Source organism: Melozone crissalis, unplaced genomic scaffold (genome assembly GCF_028551555.1).
Source record: "Melozone crissalis strain CALT ecotype California unplaced genomic scaffold, PUWL_Pcris_2 ptg000049l_1, whole genome shotgun sequence".
NCBI classification, from domain to species: domain Eukaryota; kingdom Metazoa; phylum Chordata; class Aves; order Passeriformes; family Passerellidae; genus Melozone; species Melozone crissalis.
This window is the reverse complement of record NW_026535827.1, coordinates 1,179,361-1,201,743: the sequence shown is the minus strand read 5'-3', so window position 1 is coordinate 1,201,743 and position 22,383 is coordinate 1,179,361. Positions and strand designations below refer to the sequence as shown.

Here is a 22,383-nt window from a genome sequence, read left to right as displayed (position 1 = left end):
AATACCCCCAAGCGCTGTGCAGCCTTTCAGAAGGACCGCAACAGGTTGGAGAGTTGGGAGAGAAGAACTGTCTGAAATTCAACAAAAGCAAATGCAGAGTTCTGCACCTGGGGAAGAACAACCTCAGGCACCAGTACAGGCTAGGGGTGACCTGAGGCTCCTGATGGACAAGTGTGTGCCCTTCTGACGAAGAAGGCCAATGGAATCCTGGGATGCATTAGAAAGATCATTGGCAGCAGGTCAGGGAGGTGATCCTACCCCTCTCCACACCTGCAATGCTGTGTCCAGTTCTGAGCTCCTCAGAACAGGAGAGACATGGAGTTCCTGGAGTGGGTCCAGCAGAGGCTGTGAGGATGATTAAGGGACTGGAGCACCTCTCTTATGAGGAAAGGCAGAGGGAGTTGAGGCTGTTCAGCCTCAAGAGGAGTCATCTGTCAGGGGACCTTATCAATGTGTCAGTGTCTGCAGGGAAGGGTCAGAGAATGGACCAGGCTCAGCTCAGTGGGGCCCAGCAATGGGACAAGAGGAATGGGCAGGAACTGATGCCCAGGAGGTTCCACCTGAACTTGAGGAAGAACTTCTCTGTGCAGTGACCGAGCACTGGAACAGATTGTCCAGAAAGGCTGTGGAGTCTCCCTCACTGGAGATATTCCAGACCTATCTGGACACAATCTTGTGACATGTGTTTTGGGATGACTCTGAGCAGGGAGGTGGGACCACATTACCCACTGTGATCCCTTCCAACTTGACCCATATCCCATGATTGTGTGAATGTTATTACTAGGATGATGTTTTCTCAAAACTGAGGATTACCAACAATCAAAATTAAAGTTGCATTTAAAAGAAATTTTTAAGTATTTTAAGGTATGGAGATGCACAGTGGAGCCATACATCTGCTGCTTAGTGATATGAACAACAGTGTAAAAAATGTACAAGAAGATAGATATTTTAGTGTCAATGACCACAGAATAATTTCAACTCCTTTTTAAACTAAATGTTTGGGCTTATTTTTACTACTTTCTCATTACATCAATTTTAGACAGACTTGTTATCTGTCTGAAAACTTTAGAGACTGTTGTGGTAGGGGATTTTTTTGTTTGGTTGGTTGTCGTTGTTGCTTGGGGGGTTTTAGTGGGGCAAGGGGAGGGGGGATGGGCACTGTGGACTTAGAGTGTTTTGTTTGGTTGTTTTTTTTGAAGTTATTTAGATTGTCTCCCCTTACAGAGATAAAGAGGTGAGAACTGCCTGTCTCAGAATAAGTTTTAGGTTTTTTAAATGGCATTAAAATGTATTATTTTTATATTTTCTGTCATACTTTTTTAAACCAAAAGCATGTTTTAAATTTACAGAGGAGAAAAGAGATGTATTTTAAAAGTGCAATCTTTGTTTTAGGCATAAAATGAAACTTCTGCATAGTTCATGCTCATACTGGCACGTTCTGTGAGCTTTCTGTACGTCAGTGTTAAGGGTCATTAGTTTGACTAACTACTACCTAGCTGTGGTGAGAGTGGCTGTGAGAGGTGAGTGGGCAGTGAGCATGCCAGATGCTGCCTCCAGCACCTCGGGAGTTTCTTCCTCACTTAGCTCTGTGCAAGGCAACCAGTCTTCATTTAATCAAATTTTGCAGGAGTTGAGGAGTCCACTTCTGCTACTCTGGGCAATGAAATGTCCTCTGTACTAAAGTATGGAGGTCTCTTATTTTATTTATTTATTTAGTTATTTATTTATTTTCCGGCACAATATGAGAATTTCACTCCTGCTCTGGGCTAGTTTATCTGGGCTAATATACTTGGAATGCAGCACTTCATACCTATCAGGACGTAGTAATGGCTTAATTCCTGGGGGATTATTCCATCACTTCTCTGTTGGGGAGAGGGGAAGAGAAAAGAGGATGTCAAGGAAGATTTCTGAAACTAGCTTTGCTTGTGTGCATATTGCAGTAATTGAAATCAGTGATAGTAATACAAAGATTGATGACTCCCAAACACTCTGGATTAGTCAGTCGTCTATCTAAACTTAGGTTTAAATATTTGCATTGCTGATGTGCTTTTTACCCATGGCTTTGGATCACTTGCTGTGGCTTCCCAAGCTGCAGCGTTGTCCTGGTTTGGAATGGGAGGAAATTCAGGGAAGTGATGTAAAGCTTTTTGTGTAACTGACAGTCTGTTGAACCACTGAGAAGCTGGACACGCCTCTGTGAAACACGCATGTTAAAGACGAAAAAACCCGGGAACTCTCTCATTTTCTTTCCGGTCGGTGAGAAGGTGGCGGCCCCGACCGCCCCGTCTTGGCCAGGCCGGGCCGGGCGGTCCTGCCGCGGGCCGGGCCCCTTCCCCTCTCCCCGGGCCGCCCGCCGGCCCCCCCCATCGGCTCCGGTCGGGCCGGGCCGGGACCCAGCAGCGGCCGGGCAGGAAGGCGGGGGAGGCTGCCGAGCCCAGGCCGGAGCAGGGCTGGCCGTGGCTGTGAAGATCTTATGATCAAATCCCCTTCCCCCAGCGCGGCTGAGACCTGAGACCCCCGCAGCCTGTGCAGAAAAGCAATGACCAACCATGAGGCCGATCCTGACACAGCCCAGCCGCAGTTCTCTCCACAAGTTACCGCAGTTCTCTCCACAAGTTACCGGCGGGTCAGGTAGGCCCTAGACGGGATGTTAACCCTTTCAGTGCTTCAAGCCTCCCTCGAGTGAGAGAAAGGAACAAGATGCAAGCATGTAAAGGAACAGCATGAAGACATCGAGGTCAGTGAGGAAGAAGTTAAGTCCCAGATGGGAGGGAGGAGGAGATGCCTTGTTTTTGGAGCTGAAATCCTCTTGTAAGCTATGGAGAAAGAACTCTTTTTCCTTATAACGCATGAAACTATGGGGAGATGCAAGTGTTCAAATTGATATCGAGCAAAGGCCTCCATGCTAAGATAAGCAGATGTTGAAATGGCTGCGATCCCATGAGAAGTTTGAACAGAGGAAGAGAGAAGAGTAGTCCTGTGCTTCCAGGAGAAGAAGATCTCTGTTCTCAGGGATGAAGATGATTTTAGAAATAGACAATAAGGAGAACTTTTGCCTTTGAACAGCTCATCTTTAAAACAATACCCCATAAGTAGATGTGGCCCATTGACAAGCAGTGGGAAGGCTTGTGGAAATGGGAAAGACTTCATGATGGCAGGATTCCCTGGGTGGCTGCTGTGCGTGACAAATTGAGAGCCACGAGAGAACTGTTTCCTTTCCTCTTGTGGAGAAGTCTCTATAACCTTAAAAAGAGAGACTTCTCTCCCTCAGTGAACTGAAGAAAGACTATTTTAGAGGTGGTAAACTGACTGGAAATCTTGGGTGTGGTTTCTTTACATTGTCTGTAGGAAAGAAAAGGTTGTGAGGGGAAGAAAAGTGTTGTGAAGGGTTTGTTTTGATTCTTACTACTTTTTTCCATCTAGTTACTTTTAATAAAATTTTCTTTATACCCTCTTAAAGTTTTGAGCCTTCTTTGCCATTCTCCTAATCCTGTCTCACAGCAGGAAGTGAGTGTATTGGTGACTCGCCAGCACCAAACATACCACATTCTTTAGTGCATTGGCTGGAAAAATTTCAAATTGGGGAAATCTTGAATTGGCGAACATAAACCACAACACGAAATTGGTCTTTCTGCCCGGTTTTGAACTGAAACCACAAGTGTGTATGTGAATTCTGATGCTGTTTTAGCTGCAAGACATTAAATTCTATCATTAAAATCACCTGGTTAAAAGTCATATAAGTTCTTGTGTACCTGTACCATTTCAATTTCCAGTGTTATGTGGTGGTTAGAAATTTTTTATATCTGTATGGAAGAGAGAAAACTAAAAAGATTCATTTAAATTCTCCCTAATAAAGATGCAAGTTAGTTCCAGGCCCATTGGTACTTGTGGCTTGCCATCTAGTACAACTCCTGAATTTTCAAAGCATGGCTGTGGCAATCTACAGGCTGTTGGAGACTACAGATGGGATACTGGTGGTTCTTTGCAACTGAAAATATTTCAGCACCTTCTTTGATAACATTCCTTCTAAGTGTGGTGGAGCTGGAATAGAAAGCTGTTGTCCCTGGCTAGAAAGGAACCACTAGGGCATTAGGGGAGCAGGGAGAATATCTTGCACCACTCAGCCTGAGGTGATTGTTTGTTGTACTTGATCTAAAAATGGGAGATAAGTTTTCTGTGTTCTTCTGAGTTGTTGTGAAGTTTCCAAATCTTATTGGCACATTGAGTACTCCACGCACAAGCTTGGGGTGTGGAGTATGTGGCCTGTTATAAAATGTTACTATTTACTAGCTAAGGACCAGAGGGGGGAACTGCCGTTGACATTTATTGTTGATTTAATACTCCTTTAGGGAACATGCTTTTTATGTCATGGTGTAAATGGACATCTTACATGAAATCAATCTTTTAAAAATGTTTTCTAACAGTTGTGGTCAGAAGATGTTAATGTTTGTAAAGTTTGTAATCTCTTGTATATAATAATTTCTGAAATGACAGACTTCATTGATTAAAAAGGAAATGCATGTAAAGTAATGCTGCTATCTTCTTAATAGGGATGATGATGTCGCAGTTTAATATTTCTCAGAACTCCATGAGAGGTAGTCCTGCATCTTCTAATTATCAACAAACTACTATCTCACATAGCCCTTCCAGGTAACATTCTCTTTTAAATGGGGTGGGATGGGCAGCAAACTGCAAATTCTATCTACAGTGACAGTCAATTCTTTTTGCAAGTATGTGAATGGAAGGTGATCAGTGTCAGGATATATTTTGCATTTGTCTGACAGCAGGGTGAGTTTCTTCAGCTGGAAAAGCAACACGGTTTTGCTAGTGAGTAATCTTTGTATTCTGATTAGTCAGAATTCCCTGCTGTCCCTCCCTCACATAATTTTGGCAAACTTTCTTTCCCGCTAAAATAATACCCCTGCCTCCTGACACCCCTACAGCTATTTTCTACCTGTGGCAGGAGAACAGGAGAGAAGAGGCTATGTGTTCCAGCATGTATAACATTACCAGTGTGACAGAAGGGTGGAAAAGAAGGCTTGTAAAAACATGGAATACTGTTGTAACAGTTATACAAAATGCTGCTCAGAGGAGGATAGGTCCAGTAATTTGGCCAGTCTTCCATCAGCTTTCTCATCAACTTTCGGGTTCTTTTTCAAACTTTGAGTGTCAGCAAGTAGCATGTACCTATAGAATCATTTAGTTTGGAAAAGACCTCTAAGATCATCAAGTCCAACCGTTAACCTAACACTGTCAGGTCCTCTACTAAACCGTGTCCCTAAGTGACACATGTACACACATTTTAAATACCTCCAGGTTGGTGACTTAATCACTTCACTGGGCAGTGTGAGCCAGTGCTTGACAAACCTTTTGGTAAAGAAATTTTTCCTGATATATAATTTAATCCTCCCCTAGAATAACTTGAGGCCATTTCCTCTTGCTGTGTTGCTTGCTACCTCCTTTCAACGATAAAGTGTCCCCTGAGCCTTCTTTTCTCCAGACTAAACACCCCCAGCTCCCTTTGTCTTCTAAAAGAAATAAGAAATTTGTATAAATTTCCTTTTTCAACTTTTTCAAACTTCTTCATTTTATTTTTTAGCCGGTTTGTGCCACCACAAACAAGCTCTGGTAACAGATTTTTGGCACAACAGAACAGTCCAGTGCCTAGTCCATATGCTCCTCAAAGTCCTGCAGGATACATGCCATATTCACATCCTCCAAGTTACACACCACATCCTCAGATGCAGCAAGGTAAGTCTTTGATATTTATTTTATTCTCCTGTCTTAAGTCAGCTTTACCTTCATGTGTGTGTTTCACAGCTCTCTAATTTCTTTGAAGGAGTCACATGCTTAATGCAAATCTTGGAGTTGGTAGAGAATTTTTTGGGTATGCTTAACCTTGGCTTTCCTGACTGTACAGTGGTAGTATTTATTTTATTTCAAAAAATCCCAGAAGGATCATCAAGTCCAACTCTTAAGTGAATGGCCCATATAGGGATTGAACCAGTGACCTTGGTGTTAATGCTTCTCCTCTATGTACACTGATTTTGCATAGTTGTCACATATACATGATAATAGAAAAATTTAAAAAACCCTAAAACTTTTTGTTAGCTATGGCAATTGTTTATCTGTACTGGCGAAAACATATTTTTTGCCAGTATAATGTAAATTTTCCTGCCAGCTTATTTAACCGTACCAAACCTTTGCAGTGTAGGCTAGGCTAAGTTGGCTAGAATTATACTCAAGGTATGCAGTAACTGGCAAAGATGACCTTCAGAATTAATGGATGTCTTTGTTTTTCCCTTTTCTCAAAGCAATCTTGAACAACATGAACACTGTTAAGTATCTAGGCATTATCCTTTCTTGGAAGTAGAATTCTTGTTAGATTCTTTTAAATCATCTGTTCCTAAAGTTTAGCAGTGTGCTTAGAATTTATATAGGTGTTCTGTATGTAACGTTATGTGTCTCATTAATACCTTGGAAGTTATTAAAGGTAGAGAATGCATATTATATAGAGGAAAATAAAGTTTTCTATAACCTATGAGTATGATGCTGACTGTAATTAGGATAGATGTGGAGCGAAGCTTGGCTAATCTGTACATGGAATTTAGGTTTAGGTCTCTTGAAAATTTAATACTAATTTTAGTCAAGGTATTTGTGCAAAAAGGATTCAGTGAAGAAAGTTGGGATTCTTGTTACAATCCTAGACCTCCTGCATCCAACACATTCATATTATGGCCTTTTCTGTGAGATTTTTTTAGAGTTAATGATTGTGTGACTATATTGGTGTAATTATTTTTATTTTTCTGTATTTCAGCTTCAGTATCTAGTCCCATTGTCACAACTGGGATGAGAAATCTCCATGAAAATAAAGTTTCAAGTCAGTTGTCTGGAAATTCAGCTAATTATCATGCTGATAATTCTAGACATGGCTCAAATGAAGACTATCTACAGATGGTGCACAGGATAAGTAGTGATGTATGTTACCTAGATCAGTTTATGATGATGAAACAAATATTTACTGTGATAAACCAAGTATGTGTTTAGCTGCCTTAAAAGTCAGATATTTTATGAGGATGCTGTTGATGAATAAAACCACTGACAATATATTTCGGTTTGCAGATGTGTGCACTCAGATGTGCAACTTTAATGTGCAAGTTTTAAGATTTTTCTAGATCTCTGTCCTTTGGAACAGTTTGTGACATTGATTCTGATGAAAGTATGAAAAGTAAAAAAATCTAATGTATGTGAGGTTATTATAAAGAGATGGTAGAGGCTCTCTGCAATTATTGTATCAATATATTGATGTAAACAATACTAGATTCTGAATAGGTTTATAGTTAACATGTCTTTCTGAAGATTCCCCTGTCAATTATATGAGACAATTGCATAACCTATTCAGTAATATAGTAGTGTTGTCAAAGGCAAAAATTGCTTTTAACATTTTTTTCTTACAGATCTATTATGTGTTTTTATGGCCTGGTTTATTTATAATATGTTTTCCTAGTGACTTGATTTCACGTGGGAGAAATTCTTGCTAAAGTATTGATTATAAGTGAAAAAGAACAGCAACTTTCTCCCATGGTGTTTTCAACTTCTTCACTTTCTTAATGAGCATCTCATCCTGTGGATGAAACATGTTTTGACTCTTCTTTACAAGTTTGGCACACAGTCTCTTAACACCTCTTAAGGAGACAGCACTTAAGTTTCATTTTTATTTTTTGCTTTTAGTTTTTTGAACTATGCGGTCTTAGTGATGCCTACAACAGTTACAAAACTTGATCAAAACCTGGTGACAAGTAGGCCTTTTTTTGACCTTTTAAAAAAAGATATATTTAATTTACCTTATGAAAACTAGGGGCAACTCTTGTCTTCCTAAATTAGCTTGTGGAAGCAAAAAACTGTTGTATTCAACAAGTGTATTGATAACACCAGGCTACCTAAATTCCTTACAGGGATTAGTACACTGGGACTCTAACACAGTTATTAGTTTTATTAGTCTTCTCTTTTTAAATGAAAGAATTATGCTGATGAAAAATATTAGCTGAGAAGTGATATCTTCAACAAGAGAGTTTTGCAATGAAGGAATCTATCATAATACACAATCTCATCAGGTACTTTTCTCAGTCTCTGTTTCAGCAATGCAAATTCTTCAAAATAGGAAGCAGTTCTTGACATTAAATGAACATATATTCCCCAACTACTACCTCTAGTAGGCTGCCCTTAACCTGTACTGGTACTTGGGGTTATTTCTCCCCAGGTGCAGGACCCTACACTTGCCCTTGTTGAACCTCATTAGGCTTCTCTCCACCCAATACTCCAGCCTATCAAGGTCCCTGTGAATGGCAGCACAGCCTTCAGGTGTATCAGCCACTCCTCCTAGTTTTGTATCATCAGCACATGCAACTGAAATGACTCTACAACAATGCATGCAGCATGGGCAACAAACAGGATGGACTGGAAGCCATGGTACAGCAGGGAAACTATAATATAGTTGCAATCATGGAGACATGGTGGGATGACTTGCATGACTGAAAGGCTGCAATGGATGAGTATAAACTCTTTATAAGGGATCAGCAAGGAAGGAGAGGCGTTAGATATCTCTCGTATGTTAGAGAATGTTCTGATTGTCTAGAACTCGATGATGGTAATGGTAGGTTTGAGTGTTTATGGGTAAGAATTAAGGGGAAGGCCAGCAGAGCAAATCTCCTGATGGGAATCTCCTATAGACCACCCAGCCAAGATGAAAAAGACAAAATGTTCTATAGGTAGCTGGGAGAAGTCTCGCGATCACTGGCCCTTGTTCTCATGGGGGACTTCAACTTACCAGATCTATTCTGGAAATAGAGCACAGCAGAGGAAACAGTCCAGGAGGTACCTGGAGTGTGTGGAAGAACTGACACAGCTGGTGAGTGAGACAATCAGGAATAGTGCCCCACTGGACCTGCTGTTTGTGAACAGAGAAGGGCTGGTGTGGGATGTGATAATTGGAGGCCATCTTGGGCACAGTGATAATGAAATGATAATTTTCTGTTCTCAGAGAAGTAAGCAGGGGGATCAGCAAAACTGCCACCTTGGACTTGCAGAGTGCAGACTGGCCTGTTTGGGAGCCTGGTTGAGAGAGTCACTTGGGAGGCAGTCCTGAAGGGCAAAGGGCTCCAGGAAAGCTGGATGTGCTTTAAAAAAGAAATCTGAAGGGAGCAGGCTGTCCCCATGTGCCAAAAGACAAGCCAGCAGGGAAGACTGGCCTGGCTGAACAGAGAGCTTTGAATAGAACTCAGAGAGAACAAGAGAGTGCATCACCTCTGGAAAAAGAGGCAGGCAGCTCAGTAGGACTACAAGGATGTTGTGAGGTCATGCAGGGAGAAAATTCGAAGAGCCAAAGCCCAGCTAGAACTTCATCTGCCTACGGCTGTAAAAGACAACAAAAAGTGGTTCTACAGATACATCAGCAACAAAAGGAGGGCCAAGGAGAATCTCCATCCTGTATTTGACGTGGAGGTAAACAGTGACAAATGATGAGGAAAAGGCTTGGTATGCTACTTAGACCCTCTCACGTCTATGGGGTTGGATAGGATCTAGCCAAGGGTACTAAGGGAGCTGGCAGAAGAGGTCACCAAGACACTGTCCATCATTTACCAGCAGTCCTAGCCAACTGAGGAGGTCCCAGGTGACTGGAGGTACCAATGTGACAGCCATAAACAAGAAGGGCTGGAAGGAGGATCCGGGGAGCTACAGGCCTGTCAGCCTGACCTCAGTACCTGGGAAGGTTATGGAATAGATAATTTTGAGTGCGATCACGTGGCATGCGCAGGACAAAGGACAACCAGGGGATCAGGCCCAGCCAGAAGGGGTTTAGGAAAGGCAGGTCCTGCTTGACCAACCTGATCTCCTTTTATGACCAGATGACCCACCCAGTGTGTGAGGGAAAGGCTGTGTGTGTGACTACCTGCACTTAGGTAAAGTCTTTGATGCTGTCTCCCATAGAATTTTCCTGGAAAAGCTGGCAGCCCATGGGTTGGACAGGTGCTCTCTTCACTGGGCTAGGAACTGTCAGGATGGTCAGGCCCAGAGAGTGGTGGAGAATGGAGCTACATCCAGTTGGCAGCCAGTCACCAGTGGAGTTCCCCAAAGCTCAGTATGGAGGCCAGCCCTTTTTAATATCTTCATTGATGACCTGGACAAGGGGATCAAGTGCAACCTCAGCAAGTTTACAGAGGGCACCAAGTTGGGGTGGAGTGTTGATCTGCTGGATGGCAGGAAGGCTCTGCAGAGGGATCTGGACAGGCTGGAGCAATGGGACAAGGCCAATTGTATGAGGTTCAACAAGGCCAAGCGCCAGGTCCCGCATTTGAGTCACACAACCCCCTGAAACACTACAGTCTTGGGAAATAGTGGCTGGAAAGCTGCCCACAGGAAAAGGACCTGGGGGTGCTGAGCGACAGCAGCTGAACATGAGCTAGTGTGTGCCTAGGTAGGCAAGAAGGCCAATGGCATCCTGGCTTGGATCAGAAAATGGTGTGAGCAGCAGGACCAGGGCAGTGATTGTCCCTCTGTACTCAGCACTGGTGAGGCCACACCTCGAATGCTGTGTCCAGTTCTGGCCCCCTCACTGCAAGAAAGACATTGTGGTGCTGGAGCGAGTCCAGAGAAGGGCAATGGAGCTGGGGAGGGGTCTGGAACACCACGAGTAGCTGAGGGGGCTCATCCTGGAGAACAGGATGCTCAGGGGTAACCTTCTCACTCTCTACAACTCCCTGAAAGGAGGGTGGAGCCAGGTGGGAGTTGTGGTCTTCTGGGGAAGAAGAGATAGGACAAGAGGAAATGGCCTCAAGTTGTTCCAGGGGAGGTTTATATTGGATATTAGGGAAAATGTCTTTATGGAAACAGTTGTCAAACATTGGAACAGACTGCCCAGGGTATTGGTCGAGTCACCATCCTTGAAAGTGTTCAAAAAAATATGTGGATGTGGCACTTGAGGACATGGTTTAATGGTCAACATAATGGTGGTGCTGTGTCATTGGTTGGACTTGATGATCTTAAAAATATTTTCCAACCTTAACAATTCTATGAAACTCATTCAAAACTGACTGACTGTGAAAACATAAAGCATACCATCGTTGTTCAGTTTAATGGGAAAAAGACTGAGGGTAAAAAGTAAGTATACCTTTTAAAACTGATTTTAGTAGCTGTCCCGCAGAAAACAGTTTGAAGAAGTTGAAGTAATTCAAGTTTTGCATTTATATGTGAACAATCACATTAATCATAATGCTGCATCTTTTTTAAAAACAGTATTAACATTGACAGAGATAGTTATGAGCAAGGATTATTAAATCATAAAATCTAAAACTTTGTTTATATTTTTTCTTAGCTTTGGGATTTTGTTCTTAAGAAGTTATTAATGTCTGTCGGATATTGTGGGTTTGTAATATTCGATTCTACTAAATCAGCAAGCATATACTTGAAGACTCACTGTGCAAATACTCAAGTAAAGGACCATATTTGAGAAACCTGATAATCAAAGAATGGTTTGGGTTGGAAGGGACCTTAAGCACCATCTAGTTCCAACCCCCTACTGTAGACAGGGACACCTTCCACTAGACCAAGATGTTTCAAGCCCCATCCAGCCTGGCCTTGAACACTTCCAGGGATTTGGTAGACACAGCTTCTCTTGACAACTTGTCCCAGGGCCTCACCACACTCACAGGGAAGACTTCCTTCCTAACATCTAATCTAGATCTACCCTCTTTCAGCTTTAAGCCCTTGTTCCTTGTCCTATTGCTAAACTCCCTGATAAAGAGTCCTCCTCTGGCTTTGTTGCAGGCTCCCTTCAGCTATTGGAAGGCTGCTCTAAGGTGTCCCTGGAGCTTTCTCTTCTCCAGGCTGAAGAGTCCTAATCCTCTCAGCCTTTCCTCATAGCAGAGGTGCTCCTGCCCTCTAATCATCTTGGTGGCCTCTTCTGGACTTGCTTTAGCAGGTCCATGTCCTTCCTGTACTGGGGACTCCAGAGCTGGAGGCAGTACTGCAGGTGGGGTCTCACCAGAGCAGAGTAGAGGGACAGAATCACTTCTCTTGACCTGCTGGGTTACACTGCTTTTGATGCAGCCCAGACTGCAGTTGGCTTTCTGGACTATAAGTGCATGTGAGAACATGCCCAGAATAGAAGTTTGTGCTTACATTTCACCATTTGGTGAAGTTCTTATCTAGGAAAGAGTAAATGAGGGCTTGTACACTAGCTGACAAATTTTCAGGAATGGCATGTGTGTACCTGAAAGATCATCTACCTAGTTAGTTCAATTAATTTAATAAAAGACGTCTTTACCTTTGTCCTTGGATGTCCATGGGTAGAGGACCTCTCCTGTTCTAATAAAAAAAATATCTATGAAAGTTACTAAGCTTTTGTTCCCTCCAGTATTTTGGTGGATTTGAGATTTATTATAATTCAGTGATAATTAATGTTTGAAAAAATAATCTCCTTACTTTCAGTGTATTAAATAAGCAAGTAACTGTAAGATCAGCAAATTAATTCATTTTGACTTGCAATAAAAAGCATGTAAGTTTAAGGTATAGTTGTTTTTATTGCATCGAATCAGAATATTAGATTTCTTTACACATGAGGCTTTTTCACCAGGCAACAAGTCTTTTTGCAAGCAGTTAGAAAAATAAGTGTAATTAATAGCACGTCATGAGGTTTAGATTCATTTTGCTGTGGGAGGGGAAAAAATCTAATAGAATTGTTTTGTAAATGCCTATGTGTGATGAAATTGATGAAGTATGGTTTCTTATGAATTTATACTCTTTGCCTTGTAAGCACTTTCAGTCCATAAATATCAAACTATTTTCTTTATTCTTAAGCAGTGTGAACTATGCCTTCACAAGGCATAACATGCAGTGACTGATCTACTGCTATGCATGTGGAAATTGGCTTATTTACCATCGTCAGAGGGAGTGTGTAGTTGACATCCATCTATTTCACTTGCCACAATGGGTGTGCTACAGACTTTGTTCAGTCCTGATGTGTTTATGTTGGAGGGTATGAATACAAAGTTTTGGTTTGCTTAACTGTAAAAGTAAGATGGCATTCTAGTAAACTTTAAGGGTAGGCTAATTTAAATAATGCTGAATTTGTTTAAAAAAGAGAAAAATCTACTTATTGTACTCAATTTCTTTCAGTTGCTATTGTAGAGAGTTCATCTTTCTGTTTTTCAGCTCTTTACTATATGTAACAAAAAACTTCTAAATGAAATCTTAATGTCAACCAAAGTGCTTATTTAGCTAGAAGACATACATGGATTTATTTTTGTGTGCATGTTCTGGTTCTAAATTCTTAAGGCTGAGTTTTTTTTTTTTTAATTTTGCCTATATAGTAGTCCAATAGGAGTCTAAATGACAAAGTTTTTTATATAAAGAAATATTTTTCTAATATTTTCGTATGCTTTTTCATCCAGTCCATTTTACCAGTATATGTACTAATTTTGGTCTTTATTTTATGAAGTGTTCATGATTTTTTTTTTTATTTTATCATGGTCACTTTAGGATGGCGATCCTTCAGTAAGGAATGCTGCATCTTTTTCCTTGAGGTCACCACAGTCAGTCTGCTCTCCATCTGGAAGTGATGGAACCCTTAAAGGTAATCTAGCAGTCATATATATGAATGTATTTTTTTCCCAGTTTTAAAACACAGAGTTTAAAGTTAGTTCTCCCAACTTCTGTATTCCAATAGTGCTAAAGAGTATGTCATTAATTTTTCGATACAAAATTATTTTGAGCCCTGATTCAGAAGAAATTCCTGAAGGTTCAAAAATTGATTAATCATACTTCAAAGCAAAACTCAAATCCATGAAGGACAGAATAATTTTAAATCCTTTCCAATATGAGGATTAAATTCTTTAAAGGAATAGTTTCAGTTGCTCTACATAAGAAATTATTTCAAGGCAGCATTACAAGTATTGAACTCTTAACCAGCTCAAAAGTGTTTTAACATGTAATGCTTGTCTTGATTGCCATAATCAAATTTTATGAACATGAAATAAAAAGTAGTTCAATGAACACAATATATATAGCATAAATGAAGCCTGAAAACCTTAGCTGTGGACAAGGAATAGGATAAACTGTCAGTCAGCTGAGAAAATAATTCTTTATGCTAAAATATGTAATGCATACTGCTGTTTTTAATATTCTTCCTAAGAAGCAATGACTGAGATAGATGAGATTAGTAAGGTAGGGGTTTGGGCATATTCTTGTTAATTTAAGTATTCAGTGCTTATGTATTTACATAGCAATAGTAAAAAGAAGCAATACTGTTTTCTTCTCTTTAATCCTGAAACAAAATTAAATCTTTCTAGGTGGTCAGAATAGGTGGAGAGGGAGAAGAGGAGATGGGGGAGATTCCAGAGAAGGCGAGGGTATTGGGGTTGTGCAGCCTGGATAACAAGTCTTTGCGGGTGAATGTAGATGATGATGATGACAGGGACACACAGATGGGATGACACACAATGAACAGGCAGACCTTAGAGCAGTTTCCTCATACCTATGAGATTATCATGAAGACTTGAGTCAGGCTTTCCACAGTGTTGTGGAGCAAGGATGAGACACAGTGGACTTAGATTGAAATGGGAGGTTCTGACTAGATATAAGGAAAACCTTTTTTTCTATCAGGACAGTTGAGCATTAGAAAAGCCCAGAGAATCTACATTTTTCATTCTTGGATGTTTTCAAGACCTGGCTGGATTAGCCCTGCATAACATGGTGTCATGGTTTAGGAAGGATACTTCCCAATTCAGTACCCCCACCAAGACTCTCACAAACTATGTGACCTTCTGTTGGTCTCCCATTTTCCCCTCCCCCTCCTGCTGTGGTGGGTGGTGGGCCAGAGAGGAGAATTGGAGATACAGAGGGCAAAGATCATGGGTTGAGATAAGAACAATTTACTGGAAACAGCAATGAGATAAGAAAAGTAACAGTGAGAGCAACAATACTAATGACAAAGGGTACAAGAAAGGAAATTATTCACATGGAAACCCCCCTAAAATAGCGGATGGCTGGATGGCTTCCTCTGCCCCACTTACTTCGCAGGAAGGAGCCCCTTCTCCCCAGCAGACACTCCCTTTCCCCTTGCCCCCAGCAATGATGTTAGGTAGTATAGAATAACTTCTGGGTCCTGGCCATGCCCCCTCACAACTACTGCAAAAATTAACCCTGTCCTGGTCAGAACCAGGACACATGGTCTTGCTCACCCTGCTTTGATCACAAGGATCAACTAAAGGCCTCCTGAGGTTCCTTAACTGAATTATTCTATGATTCTGTTACTGCTAAATGATCACTGTGGTTCATCTTCTGCAGGCATATACTGTGGTAAATAGTGATAGAAGAAATGTGGCTCAAATGAGAAGTAATTGTATAGCACGCCTTCATGAGTATTTTAGGAGGTTTTGTGCTAAAGGACTTGTTGTGAGACTTATGTAAATGGCAGAGACTAAATGTGGTTGTTTTTCTTTAACTCTGTACACAAAATTGATGTTTGAGCTTATCAGTTTAACAACATTGTGAATCTAAGCTCTCAGAGTCTCTGTGGTCGAGATGACCCTGAGGTGTTAGAATGTCTCTTTTTCCCAGTGTCGCAATCGAAGAAGGAGTCAGGATTCCTTGGCTGTGGTTTTCAAGGTTGTTTATTTTCTCTTATCTCTAACATTTTTTTTCTGACCTGCTGAGGTCTGTCTAGCAGGTCGGTCCATGGCACACTGACTGTCCCAGAGGTGGTGTTAGTTTTTTATACTAAGAACTACATGTACTTTATTTACAATAATTTTACAATACCTATCACCTATGTTAGACAGTCCGTCTCTACTCTAAACCAATCCAAAAGTGCCACCATCACAAAGAAGATGGAGGCTAAGAAGAAGAAAGAGGAAGGACAAGGCACGTCCAAATCCCTCCATCTTGGCTTCTGAACTTCCATTCTAAAAACCCCAACATTCTACTTTTCTCTCTTGTGACAAACTAGCTATCATTCTACTTAAACTCTCGTGGCTTGTAAATCTTCACATAAAGTTGATAATTTTCTCCATGGGTTAAAATCAAAAGCACAGGTGTCTTTGGCTTCATGCTAAGGTCTCTGAGCTCCTTGCCAGGGGCTCGAGTCATCCAAGGCAGCCAGAGGAATGTCCTGGGTTCTGACATAAGCTACTTGCACTCAAATATATGATTACCATTGTCACCTAAAACTGGGAAATAAACATTCCAAACATTTTTTTTTATGTTAGGAAGCAAAAATTGCTTAATCAGCAGCACTGGATGCATGGGGAATTCTCCTCAAAGCATGCATGCCCAGTAACCTAACAGACCAGGTTATATTCCTGAAACTAATATATATTCATCATATGTCTATTACATTTTCATCACATTTCCTGAATACATGCATACATGCTTGTTATTTCCACAAGCATATTTGTATATGAGTAGGGGTCTTTTGAGGGTCTTTGGTGGTCATTTGGGAACATCCCATTCCTTTAAATTCCCTTTTATGTTCCCGAATTATCTGATGAATCTTTCCTCCTTGAGAGTATCTCAAATATGTGGTCAGTTCACAATACATTTCCCTTATCATTCTTTACTCCAGTACTCTCTCTCTGTTCTTAAAACTAAGACATCTGCTAGTACATATTAATCACTGATATAAGTAAACAAGGAAGCATTAGCTGGCATAAGACTTATTAGTCACAGATGTAGGGAGTTAACACAAGGGCACAGTAATCTCTGGCGTTTGTACTAAGCACTGTATGGTACAAAACTAAGCATTAACCACTAATATAGGGATCATATAGTATTGTGCTAAATTTAAAAGAATTTTCTGACATCTTCCCCCACTGCTGCATAGACTTTTTCTTAAAGAAATATAACTTGTTTGGTAACCACTCAACCAGAAGAATATTTGAATTATTTTTCTGGTTAAAGTTACTGCTGTTTCAATTGGTTGTCTTAGAACTTGTTTTGAAGGTATACTTTTCATTAATATTTCTGAAAACAACTGATTGTGCAGTTCAGATTGTAACATTTCAGCATTCGAGAGGCTAAAAAAGTGGAAGAGGAGCTTTTTGATTCACCTGTATGCTAGCTTTACTTTTCTCATTGATAAAGCACACAACTGAAAAAGGTTACTAATTTTGACTTCTTCAAGAAATTAATAAACCCTGATTGAGAGAACCAGTTCTTGATGCTGCAAGAATCTTGCCAGATGTTTACTTCCTCTAATCTTGCATTTTAGAAATGCATTGAAGAGATATAGATAATGAGTGCTAGTTAGAATATGTGATCTCTGACTGTGAGGTTTTTTTTCCTATAATTTGGAGTGAAAGCGATTGGTTATGCTGATAAATTTTCCAGTGACAAACAGCAAGTATCTACACTGAGCTTTTTGTTGCTACTATCATTTGTCCTTGAAAGTTTGGTTGACAAATTGCAAACTTTGATAAATAAAGTTAGCAAAATAATTAATTGTTTGCTTGGGAGGACAAAAAGAATGGCACTAGATACCAGTCCAGAGAAAAAAACACAAGAAGGATGTTATATCTAATCTTTCTTATATGACATAGAAATGTGAGACAATTACTGAAGGTATGTTTACAGACTGCATTTCTGTACTTCTGAGATGGAAGTAGCAAGGACTTCTGGAGACTTGGAGACTGTGATTGTACAGCTCTGAATTACTTCAAGACTGGTGTGTCATGATGAATGATTACAGTCTCTTTAGGAGGGATAGGAAGGGCAGGTAGTGTTGGGGGGGTATGGCACTATGTAATGGAGGGACTGCAATGTGTGGAGTTGGCCATGGCATGGTTGAGATCCTCTGGGTAAGAATCAAGGAGCAAACCAATAATGAGGATGTCATTGTGAAAATCTTTTATAGACCTTCTAGCCAGGACCATGACACCGATGAATTATTCTTTGAGGAACACCTCTAAATCAACCACCCTTGTCCTCATGGGGAATTTGAACTTTCCAGTTGTTAACTGGGAATATCACACAGCTGGCACAAACAGGTCCAAAAGATTGCTAAAACACATGGATGACAACTTCATGGAACAGATCCTAAGGAAGCCGACTCAGAAAGATGCCCTCCTTGATCTGCTGCTGGTCAACACAGGATCTCATGAGCAAAGTGGTGATTGGCAGCCATCATGGCCACAGTGACCATGAAGAGATCGAGTTTAAAATCTCTTGACAGGAGGAAAAGTGCCAGCAAAACCTCAATTCTGGACATGAGGAGAGCAGACTTCAGGCTGCTGAGGGAACTAGTGAGTAAGTCCCCTGGGAAAAAACTTCTGAAGATGCTGGGGTCCATCAGTGCTGGTCATTTTTTAAGCATCACCTCCTAAGGGCACAGGAGAAGGAAATTGCTCAATGTTGGAAGTCAAGCAGGTGAGGCAGAAGGCCAGGCATGGCTGAACAGTGATCTCCTATTGGAAATAAGGTTATAAAGGAAGGTGTGTGCCCAGTGGAAGCAAGGTCAGGTGGTATGGGAAGAATACAGAGATGCTGCTCGCCACTGTAGGGAGAAAATTTGTGTGGCCAAATCTCAGCTGGAGCTGGAGCTGCCAAAACTGTGGGGGACAATAAATAGTTTTATAAATACATTAATAGCAAAAGGCAGTGAAGAAATAACATTGGCCCATTACAGGATGAGGATGGTCACCTCACAAACAGGGACATGGATGAGACAGAGATGTTTAATGCATTCTTTGCCTCCATCTTTGGCTCCTCAAAGAGCTGCTGATGTCACCACAAGGCCTCTCTCAATGATTTTTGAATGATCTTAGGAATCTGGAGAGGCCTCAGCTGACTGAAAGCTGGCAAATATCCCAATTTTAAAGAAGGGCAAGAAGGATGATCCTGGAAACTACAGGCCTGTCTGCCTCACTTGAGTGCCTGGTAGAATTATGGAGAGAAAGAGTAAAGTTGGGACAATGAACTTTAGGAAAGCAAACTTCCAGTTCTTCTAAGAGTCAGTCAATAGGAACCCCATGGAAACTGCCCTCGGACAAGGAAGCAGGATAGAACTGGCAGATGTTGAAGGAAACCTTCCATAGAGCACAAGAGCCAGTGATCCCCAGGAGCAAGAAATTGGGCAAGGAAGGCAAGAGATGGGCATGTCTGAGTAGAGACCTGCTGGTCAAACTAAAGGGTAAGAAGGAAATGCACAGGCAATAGAAACAAGGATAGGTATCCTGGGAAGAGTATAGGGATGCAGTCCAGTTGTGTAGGGATGGGGTCAAGAAGGTCAAGGCAAAGCTGGAACTGAACCTGGCAAGAGATGCAAAGAATAACAGGAAAGACTTCTGCTGGTCTGTCAGCAGTCAAAAAAGGTGTTACCCCCCCTGATAAACAGTGCTGGGAAACTGTTAAGAATAGACAAGGAGAAGGCTGAGGTACTCTTCAATTTTTTGCTTCAGTCTTCAGTGCCAACCTCTCTTCCCACACCTGTCAAATGGATGGACAGCAGGATGGGGACTGGGGGAGAAAAGTCCCTTCGACTTTAAGATCGGGCTCATGACCATCTGAGGAACCTGAATGTAGATAAGTCTATGGGACCCGATGTGATGCATCCCAGAGTCCTGAAGGAATTGACTGATGTAGTTGCCAAGCCACTCTCCATGATATTTGAAAAGGCATGGCAGTCAGGTGAAGTCCCAGGTGACTGGAAAAAGAGAAATATTGTCCCCATCTTTAAAAAGGGTAGAAAGGAGGACCCTGGGAACCACCACCCTGTCAGCCTCACCCCTGTGCCTGGGAAGATCATGAAACAGACTCTCCGGGAAGCTCTGCTAAGGCACATGGAGGATGGGGAGGTGATTTGGGACAGCCTGCACAACTTCACCAAAGGCAAGTCCTGCCTGACCAACCCAGTGACCTCCTCTGATGGAGTGACTCCATCAGTGGACAAGGGAAGGGCTACAGATGTCCTTTCTGTGGACTTCTGTAAAGCCTTTGATATGGAGCCCCACAACATCTTTCTCTCTAAATTAGAGACAGATGGATTTGATGGGTGGACTCTTCAGGGGAGAGGGAATTGGTTGGATGGTCACATCCAGAGGGTTGTAGTCAACAGCTCTGAGGCTCAATGGACATCAGTGACCAGTGGTGTCCCTCGGGGGTCTGTATTGGGACCAGTGTTATCTTCATTAATGACACAAAGGGATCAAGGGCACCCTCGGCAGGTTTGCAGATGACACCAAACTGAGTGGTGCAGGTGACTCACCTAAAGGACAGGGCCATCCAGAGTGATCTGGACAAGCTCGAGAAGTGGCCCATTGGAATCTCATGAGGTTTAACAAGACCAAGTGCTGGTGCTGCACCTGGGTCAGGGCAATCCCCAGGATCAAACCAGGCTGGGGGATGAACAGATGAAGAATCACAGAATCACTAGGTTGGAAGACACCTTTAAGATCATTGAGTCCAACCCATGCCCTAACACCTCAACTAAACCATGGCACTGAGTGCCACATCCAGTCTTTTTTAAAACACATCCAGGGATGGTGACTACACCACCTCCCTCCCTGGGCAGACAATTCCAGTACTTTATCACTTCCAGTAAAAAACTTTCCTGGCATCCAACCTATATTTCCCTTGCTGCAGCTTAAGACTCTGTCCTCTTGTTCTGTCAGTTGCTGCCTGGAGAAAGAGACCAACCCCCACCTGACTACAACCACCTTTCAGGAAGTTGTAGAGAGTGAAGAGCAGCCCTGGGGAGAGAGACTTGGGGATGCTGGTTGGTGAGAGGCTGGACATGCCCCGTCCATGTGCGCTGGCACCCAAAGACCCCCTGTGTGCTGGGCTGTACCCAAAGAGGAGTGGCCAGCAGGTCGAGGGAGGTGATTCTGTCCCTCTACTTTGCTCTGGTGAGACTCAACCTGCAGTGCTACCTCCAGCTCTGGGGTCCCCAGCATAGGAAGGACATGGACCTGTTGGAGCAAGTCCAGAGGAGGGCACCAAGATGATTAGAGGGCAGGAGCACCTCTGCTATGAGGAAAGGCTGAGAGAATTGGGACTGTTGGATGGGGCCCTGAGTAACCTGATCTAGTGGAAGGTGTCCCAAAAAGATATGATGTTGTAAAGACTAGATGTCCGTGAGCAAGGCCAACAAAGGGAACCTGCACCAGCAGTGCATGGTAGTTACTGTAAAAGGAAATGTTGAGTGATTGTAGTGGGTGACTCTCTGTTATGGGGCACTGAGGCCCCCATCTGCCAGCCTGATAGAGCTAGGAGCGGTATGCTGTCTACTGGGGGCTGATATCCATGATGTTGCCAAGAGTGCCCCAACTTTTCAAGAGTACAGACTACTACCCGCTATTACTTTTTCATGTGGGTACGAATGATGCTGCAAGCCAAAAAGTAGGTAGGATCAAGGAAGACTGTAAAGCCTTGGCGAGGCAGGTGAAAAACATCTGTGCCCAAGTCATCTTCTCATCTATCCTACTGGTCAGAGAAATGGGGATCTCCAGAAGCAGACACATAGTGCAGATCAGTCTGGCTCTGTGGCTGGTGCCATCAAGAAGGTTTTGGCTTTTATGACAGTGGGTTGTGCTTTAATGATTGCAGCCTTTTGGGGAGGGATGGGATCCACCTGTCTTAAAAGAGCAAGAGAAGTTTTGGCAGCAGGTTGGCCAATTTGGTGAGATGGGCTTAAAACCGAAGGACTCGGGGATAGGGTCCAAAGTGGCAATACTCATGCCTTTGCTTCCTCCTGGGGAGTAGGTCATACCAGTCATTGCAGTGATTGATGTTCCTTGACTGCCCCTCAAGGTAAAGATCAAAGGAAAAAACACATCAAGAGTGGTTATGGTTATGGTGAATCCTCTTATACCCCTTCTAGGGAACCTGCATGCCTGATTGCCTCTCTGAAGTGTCTGTATACAAACACATGCAGCATAGGTAATAAACAGGAAGAACTGGAAATCTGTGCGGTTGCAGGGCCATGATCTCATTGCAATGACAGAGGCATTGTGGGATGTGGGATAGTTCACATGACTGGAATGTTGTTGTGGATGGGTATGTACTTTTTAGAAAGGACAGGTCAGAGAAGCGAGGTGGTGGAATTGATCTTTATGTGAGAGAGCAACTGGAATGTATTGAGTTCTACCCAGGGACAGATGAACGAGGTGAGAGTTTATGGGTGAGAATTAAGGGACAGGCTGATATAGGTGACATCGTTGCAAGTGTTTACTACAGACCACCTGATCAGGAGGAGGAAGTTGATGAGGCTTTCTATGGGCAACTGGAAATAGCCTCACAGTCACAGGCCCTGGTTCTCCCAGGGAACTTAAACCACCCTGATATTTGTTGGAGAGTGAACATGGCCCAGCACACACAGTCCAGGAATTTTCTGCA

The 22,383-nt window shown here is 42.3% G+C and overlaps 1 protein-coding gene across 1 annotated transcript in view; it reads left to right on the top strand.

Annotated features, from left to right (window-relative positions):
* LOC128943616 (nipped-B-like protein) overlaps positions 1–22,383 on the top strand; it is a 141,508-nt gene that overhangs the window by 7,022 nt on the left and 112,103 nt on the right. Inside the window, exons 4-7 of the mRNA XM_054286511.1 lie at positions 4,551–4,650; positions 5,600–5,751; positions 6,818–6,978; positions 13,537–13,630. Of these exons, the coding sequence (XP_054142486.1) occupies positions 4,551–4,650; positions 5,600–5,751; positions 6,818–6,978; positions 13,537–13,630 (507 nt within the window). The remainder of the gene's footprint in view (positions 1–4,550; positions 4,651–5,599; positions 5,752–6,817; positions 6,979–13,536; positions 13,631–22,383) is intronic.